General features: G+C 48.8%; 1 protein-coding gene across 1 annotated transcript in view; it reads left to right on the top strand.

The window, feature by feature from the left end:
- Positions 1-8,291, top strand: part of STK32B (serine/threonine kinase 32B) — a 223,911-nt gene that overhangs the window by 93,278 nt on the left and 122,342 nt on the right. The window contains exon 2 of the mRNA XM_004715131.2: positions 260-433. Within this exon, the coding sequence (XP_004715188.1) occupies positions 260-433 (174 nt within the window). The remainder of the gene's footprint in view (positions 1-259; positions 434-8,291) is intronic.

Below are 8,291 nucleotides of genomic sequence, written 5' to 3'. Positions count from 1 at the left end.
GTTACGCAAAAACCGCGATAGAGTGAAGCCGCGGAAGTCGAAGCGCGAAGTGGCGAGGGTTCACTGTACTAGCAACTGCAAGTCCAAATACCCGAAGCACTTTCATATAAAACAGAACAAATACTCTATCAGTAGCTCGTGGTGGCCTAAGCCACATCACCGCTTTTCTCTGTCCCATAAAATAGAGGCCTTGGTCTTGAAGCTGTCAGAGGTGCCTGTGTCCCTAATGCTCTGTCCCTCTGTCCCGCTGTGCCCCCAGGTACTCGTTCCAGGATGAGGAGGACATGTTCATGGTGGTGGACCTGCTGCTCGGGGGAGACCTGCGATACCACCTGCAGCAGAACGTTCATTTCACTGAGGGAGCCGTGAAGCTCTACATCTGCGAGCTGGCCCTGGCTCTGGAGTACTTACAGAGATACCACATCATCCACAGGTGAGGGCTGGGTCTGCTGGGGGGGTGCCCGGGGCCAGCGGGGTCCTGGCACCTTCTGCAACCGTGGGGAGAAGCATTTTATCACTGACATGCTTTAGAAGCGGAAGTGCATGGGGATGACACAACACACAGGAACATATTCTTGCCTTTATACTCCCTACAGAAGGCTTACTGAGCCCCAGTGGGGCAGTGGTGAAGCGCTTGGCTGCTAACCAAAGGGCCAGTCTCTTGAGCCCATCAGTCACTCCCCTGGAGAGAGACATGTCACTCTGCTTCTGTGAAGGGTGCTGCCATGCAGACCCCCTCTGGCCACAGGCAGGGACTCGGACAGCCTTACTGTCAGACAGAGAGGATGGTCAACTGGATGATGGTGGCTCAAGCCATGGTATAATATGCTTGGTCAGTTGGCCTCCCTCTCAACCCAACCTGAACTTGGTTTATATATTTCTTAGTTATTTCTCACTTGTTCCATAACAAAAATTTCTTCTCTGGATTTTAAAATATGGATGGCGGCCTTTTCTTTCTTACTCCTTATTTTTGTCTTTATATGATTATTATTTCTTTCTTACTGTCTTGTTGTGGTTTCGTATTGTTGCCGTTGGGTTTCCCAGTTTGTGAAGCACAGAAGGAGTAGATGCCTCGAGTCGATAACTGAGGCGATGGTTGATCGAGGACGTGGGGCGGGGGAGGGGAGGGTGAAAGGATTTGGGGAGCAAACAATGAATGCCGGAGGGAGCATTGAAATGGATTGTGATGATGTGCATGCAACTCTTTTAACTATGGACGTGTAGGAGATGTGAACGCTATATGAAGAAAACTACTTTTTAAAGAAAGAAAGGAAGAAGCCAAACGTAACCAGTGGTTTCCACGAGTGAAGGAGAAGAGTTATTACTTAGGGGGCGTTGAGTGTGTGTTGACGGTGGTGGAACAATTTGGAAAGGATCTCATTAGTGGCTGAACAACACAAAAGCTATACCCAATCCCACTGGATTCCACATGCAGAAGTTGTTACACTGGGGACTGTTTCGTGGTGTACATTTTTGCCACAATTAGAAAACGTAATTATATGGAGGGTGGGGAGATTGCTGCCATGGGAAGGCCGTCTACCCTGTCCTGCAGGGCTGGTGTGAGTCATATTTGGCTCCATGGTGGTGTTTGGCTTGGTGTTTTTGATTTCAACAGATAGCTTACACCTATTTCCTGCGTCTGAGGTGGAGCACGCCCTTCGCCGGCCCCATTGACACCCCACAAATTATAGACATCAGTGGCTGGTGGCTGACACTTGCTTCTTCACTCCGGTGTCCTGGGGGGCTAGAGTAGCCAGTCCCTCCTACAAAGGTCCCGAGTATCAGGCTTCTGTGGAGTTCAAGGTGAAGGCGTTCACATCCCCTCTATCTCTACTTTGAAGCGAGACCCCCTCCTTCTTGGGAAGTGTCCAGGTTGATGCTGGGCTCTGGATATGAGGTGGGCCTTCTGCTGTCCTCTCCAGCACCTCCTCAAGAATCCTCTTTCCTCGTAGCGTGTGCTGGACAGCGTCCTGTCTCACAGAGGGGAATCGTGTCAGTCTGGCTGCCTGTCTTCAGAGGTGAGGCACCATCGAGGGCTCAGTAAATGATGGAGGCGTTGACCAAGCCTTCTCATTGACCGCAGAGGAGATGGCTGGTGGGAGTGTGTATTAGTCTAGGTACTTAGAGAAACAAATCCACAGCAACTCATGTATAAGAGAGTTTTATGTAAAGAAAGTGTGCATCATGAAAACATCCCAACCCAATACTGCCCAAGCCCACAAGTCCAACATTAACCCATGCCCAACACCAGTCCACAAAGTCCTCCACCTCACAAAACAGAGGCAATGACGCCGACTGCAGGAGGAAAGCTGAGTCAGTGAACGAACAAGCATCTCAGCACTAGCAGGGGTCTCCACACGGCTGCTCCAGCACCCAGGGCTGCATCGGGATAGGTCCATGTGGCTTCTCCTTGGGGATGTCTTGTAGGAAGTCAATCTTGCAAGCTGAAGCAGGGAACAGCTAAGGCAGCTGCACCCTGGTGCAACCATCACAAAGCAAGAGACCCGAGAACTAGAAAGGTGAGGCTCACCACCCATTTATCCCTCCACCTTTCAATTAGCCCCACATGTGATTATCGGCCAGGCTGGCACAATTAACTAACTCAGAGTGGCTCTGAATCAGTTCTCCATGGTCTGGCACTGTGTCTATCTGGTCTTCTTCTGGACAAGCTCAGAAGACACGGGAAGTATAGAGGCTTTAGCATCTAGGTAACGAGGACAGGTGAACACCACACACACATCTACATTTGCTCCTTTCTCAGGGCTCATTTAAGATGCCGGTAAAGAGATGATGCCTCTGTAAGGGTGGGGACAATGGAGAGGAACTTCTAGTGAAATGCTTGGGCTGTCTGGAAGGGGGTGGCCAATGACTGAGGAGATCAGAAACCGAATAGAAAGGTTTTGGCATAAAGGGCCAAGCACCAGTAGCAACCAAAACAAACAAGCAAGACCTATTGTCACTGAGTCCGTCCCCACCCCTAGAGACCAATATGACAGTCGATCTGCCGCACAGGGTCCAAGGCAGTCAGTCTTTACAGACTGTCTCATACTTCTCACGTGGTGCAGTGGTGGGTTCGAACCACTTATCAGCCCTTCACCACCATGCCACCAGGACTCCATCATAAACCAAGAATGTCCAGGAATTGCCAGCACTTGGCATCTTTGGAAGTAGGGGTGAAGAGGCTAAAGCTGGGAGGATGGAGCCGGAGCCCCATATTTCTTTATTCCTCTACAGAACAAAAGAGATTAACTCCCGGTCCACATTCAGGTTGTAGACCACTGATCTCTAAAGAAGGCAAAACAAAGTGTCAGAGATGGGATGCAGTCAGCATGCTTGGTGTGTGAGACCGGGTTGACTAGAGAGACAAATCCAGTGACGTTCATCCATGTCTAAGACAGACCTGGATGTCAGGAAGTAATCACATCTCAAGAAAGTGTTCCTTGGGGGGCTGGGGGCGGGGGCGGTTGGGGGAGAGGAGCTGATCCCAAGGACTCAATGGAAAGTAACTGTCTAGAGAAGAACGATGGTAATATATGTACAAATATGTCTGATACAATTGCTGTATGGATTGTAATAAGGGTTGTCAGAGCCGCCAATAAAATGATCTTTTCATAATAATAATAATAAAGAAAGTGTTCTATCCCAGTTCAACTCCAGTCCATACGTCTGACACTAGTCCATAGGTCCCTCTTCAAATTCCCGCAGCCATGTGCAGCACTGTGACATGCGGGAAGATCACCGCTGGTGTGTGCAGAGTCCTGTCGATCCGAGGTAAATGGAAACACGTCAGGGCTCTGGCAACTCTCAGGGGCAGCGACCCAATCCCAGCAGGCAGGAAGGGGAAGGGGAAGAGGGAGAGGGAGGTTCCCAGGGCCTCCCTGATGAGAAGACCACAGCCCCAAGGAAGCTCCATCAGTCTGTGACCTGAGTGACAGGTTGGGTTCCACGCCCACAGTTTCATGCATCTTCAAGTTGATATGAAACCATCTCAGGACCATAGCTGGGTAGGGATGCTGGACTGAAAGTAGGAAGGCTAACTAAACATCAACGTACCTGGTGCCGAGGTAACATCACCCCCTCTTCACTGTGCTCAGAAAAGGGTGACCTCCACGCCTTTGCCCTCCAGGCAGGACATCAAAAGGGAGTCACTGGCAACATGTCTGACCAAGGGAAAGGGATTGTGACATTCGAGATTTCTAATCGCACCTCTGAGGGTTCCTTAGAGCCAGGCCCCACGCATCCACTACCAGCTTCCAACTAGGTTGGTGGCAGATGATCAGACAGCTCAAGAAAATGTTCTGACAGGATCCAACCTTTCAAGTGAAAAATAAACAAACCTGTAAAAACTTAGAGGAAACATGGACTCTGTGTGGAGAAGAAAACATCAAAGAAACTGTGATCGGAATTCTCAGAGGGATAAGAAAAGATGTTCTTGGGTACAAAACAAGAAATAACACATTCGTTTTTAAAGAAAAATTCAGGGAGACAACGGACAGTGTAAGACACAAAATAACAACAATAATATATAAATTGATCAAGGATTCCCGAGAGTGTGAGGGTTGGGAGGTGGGGTAGGAGGGGGGAAAGAGGAGCTGATACCAAGGGCTCACGTAGAAAGAAAATGTTTTGGAAATGTTGATGGCAACATCTGGACAAATGTGTGTAATAGGATTGAGTGATAGATGGTCATAAGATTTGTAAGATCCCCCCCAATAAAATGATTAATAAAAAAAAAAAATCTGAGGACAAACTGATAGATGGCAGGAGTGAGAGCAGTACTGATGGATTCTGTGATGTTGCTGTATAGAGTCAGTGCCAACCCATGTCGGCTGTCCTGTGCACAACTGCTGGGTCCTGCTCCATCCTCACACTAGTCCCTGTGCTTGAACCCATAGTTGCAGCCTCCGTGTCCATCCATCTCATTGAGGGGCTTCCTCTTTTTCACTGTCCCTCCACTTTACTAAGCATGCTGTCCTTCTCCAGGGACCAGTCTCTCCGGACACCACGTCCGTGAGAGGAAGGCTTACCATCCTCGGCTCTCAGGAGCCCTCTGGCTGGACTTCTTCCAGGACAAACTCGTTTGTCCTTTCCGCAGTGTCTGGTACTTTCAATAGTCTTCTCCAGCACCACAGTTCGAAGGTGTTGACTCTTTTCAGGTCTTTGTTTAATGTCCAGTGCTGTGTTCATTGTGATGGCTCCATGTCAACGTGGGTGATTCGTGGATTCTCCCAGGGTATCATCAAGCACAGTGTGGTCAAGTCCATGATGGGCTCTTCTGTGAAGCAGCCAAGCAGTTGTGGGAGGAATTAAGTTATGTCAGTCGCACCTCCTTAATTGAGTCACAGCCTTGATACAATCAAGGTAGGCTTTATTTGGGGCGTGGCCAACTCGGTATGGCTTGGTAGTGCTCAGATGCTACCTCAGCCCCACTGCTGCATCTGGTTCTTGGACATTCTGTTATATCACCAGTCAATCCCAGGAACCATCCTCAGATGGCCGAGCTTTGATTGGCTCAGCTATTTATCCACCAGCCTGTGGTCCTGCTGTTTCTGGTTTGCCAGTTTCTGAAGCTACAGGACTCAAGAGAACCCTCCAGAAGCCTTGGCTTACATCCAACCCATGGGCTTGTATTGAACTGGACTTGCCCACTGCTATAGCTGTGTGTTTTACTTGTGTGGGTATCAATCCTATTGTTCAACAGTGGGAGCATTCCATGGAGTCACCTTTCTTTGGAATGAGTACCAATATGGATCTCTTCCGGTCAGTTGGCCAGGTAGCTGTCTTCCGATTTTCTTGGCTCAGTGAGTGCTTCCAGAGATTCGTCAGCTTGTTGAAACACTTCAGTGGGCATTCCATCGGTTCCTGGAGCCTTGATTTCAGCTAATGCTTCCAGTGCAGCTTGAACTTCTCCCTTCAGCACTGTTGGTTCTTGCTCATATGCTACCTCCTGAAATGCTGGACTGTCGAAAGGGGTTTTCTTTGTACATTGACTCTATTCTTGGCATCTTCTCACGACACTTCCTGCATCATTCAACAATTAGCCCATAGAATCTTTCCAGATTTCAACTTGAATCCATACTAAAGGCTGTGGCCATTGATCTTCGTCAATAGATGCTTCAAACCTTCTGCACGTTCAGTAAGCAAGGTTGTGTCACCTGCTTCCTTCAGGTGGTTAATGAGTCTTCCCCCAATCCTGTTGTTGGGTTCTTCTTCGTATTTCTTCAGTTTCTGGGATTCACAAACATACTGAAAGAGTGTATAGCCAGTCTCTCTCACACACGCTATTCACAAATTATAACAGCCATCTCGGTACGCATGTGCCATGTACGCCTCATTCTTCTAAATTCCGCTGGGTAGTGAGTTATGGGGACATGGGCCAGAGAGCTGCCAGCTTTCCAGGCGAACGGCCGGGGCAGACAAAGTGGCAAAGGACACTGTTTCACGAGATCATAGCAAGGTGGAGCACTTTCATTTGATGCTGTCGTTTAGTGGGCTCATTCTGGCCCTTCTTAACCCCATGGGACGGGACAGAACTGCCCCACGTGGTCTTCCAGGCCTCAGCAAGTCAGTTGACATCACAATGAAAACTCACTACCTTCCAGTTGGTACTGACCCATAGCAACCTTTTAGAACAGGGTCGCGCTGCTCCTGTGAGTTTCCGAGACTGTAACTCTGTGGGAGTAGAAAACCTCATCTTTCTCACACAGAATGGCGGGGGGGTTTCAAACTGTTGATCCAGAGGATCACAGCCCAGGGCATAACCACTACGCAATTTGGGCTCCTTAACATCACGATAAACGGAGACAAGACTGAAGTGGTCTCAGATGTCATCTTGCTTGGATCCATGATCAGTGCTCATGGACGCAGCAGGCAATGGAACAAGTGACTCCGTGCTTCAGGTAAATCTGCTGCACAAGACTCCTTTGAAATGTTGAACGACAAGGAGGTCACTTTGAGGACTACGGTGCACCTGGCCCCAAGCCATGTAATTTCCATCACCTCGGATGAATGTGGAAGGAGGGCATTGAATAAGGACGGCCTAAGGAGGCAAAGTACAGTCAGGATGGTCTTCAGAGGCGAGGATGGCGAGACTTGGCCTCATGCACTGGCCATGTCACCAGGAGAGAGAGGTCCCTGGCCAAGGACACCGGTGTGTGTGGCTTACGATGCTGGTGGAGAGGGCTGAAAGCGCCACGGACTTCCAAAAAACAAGCAGATGGAAGAAGTGCAGCCAGAGTGCTCCACAGAGGCAAGGATGGTCAGACGTTATCTCACACCTTTTGGACAGTTTGGTCTTGTTCGGACATCCCTGGAGAAGAACATCACAGAAGAACAACAACTTTAGAAGCCTCTAAAGTGCGGGCGTTGTTTTTCAAAAAAGGGAGACGCTCAATAAGATGGATGGCTTTGGTGGCTACATCAATGGGCTCAAGCGTAAGAGGTGTTGTGAGGATGGTGCCGGGCTGAGCCGTGTTTGATTCCACTGTGATCCGGTCACTGCGAGTCGAACCAACTCGATAGCACGTGACACCCCCCCTGCCCTCCCAGCCACAGCATGCCCTGCCCTTCTTTATAGCAGTTTTATTGAGAGAGTTCACATCGTGGGCAATTCAACATTCAAAGGGCGTGATCGAACGGTTGTCCGTCTAGTCACAGATAATGTGCAAGCATCCTCACAATTTCATAACTTTTTCATCGCTCCTAAAAGAAACATGGTATCATCTAGCCATTACCTGTCACTCCTGTCCCCAAACCCTAGGCAAGCACCAATCGATTGCCTGCCTTTAGAGAGTCTCACAGTCTGGATGCTTCGTGGGCAAGGAGTCACAGAACATAGGCTTGTTTCTGTCTGGCTTCTGTCTGTCACTTGGCATCGGGTGTTCAAGGTTTGTCCATGCTGAGCCAGGTCTAAATTCAAGGGGCTTTACAAGGTTTGTGGAACCGATTGCAACGATCGACCTAAAACCTGCCCCCGCTGCCCCGGCCACCGCCCAGGGGGGGAAACAACAGAAATGAGGATGAAGGGAGACAGTAGACGGTGTACAATATGAAAATAAAAATAATTTATAAATTACCAAGGGTTCATGAGGTTGGGAGGAGGGAGGAGAAAAAAAGAGGAGCTGATACCAAGAAATGATGATGGCAACCTATGTACAAGTGTGCTTGATTCAGTTGATGTGTGGATTGTTATAAGAGCTGTAAGAACCCCCAATAAAATGATTTAATAAAATAGTAAAATAATATTCCAGTAAAAAATAAATTGTGGAGTTTCCACCATCTGGGGTAGAAAA

This window comes from Echinops telfairi, unplaced genomic scaffold, assembly GCF_000313985.2.
Source record: "Echinops telfairi isolate 266 unplaced genomic scaffold, ASM31398v2 ScPeMD7_28;HRSCAF=97, whole genome shotgun sequence".
Classification (NCBI taxonomy): Eukaryota; Metazoa; Chordata; class Mammalia; order Afrosoricida; family Tenrecidae; genus Echinops; species Echinops telfairi.
Note: the sequence above shows the minus strand (reverse complement) of the source record. Positions and strands in the feature narration are given on the sequence as shown.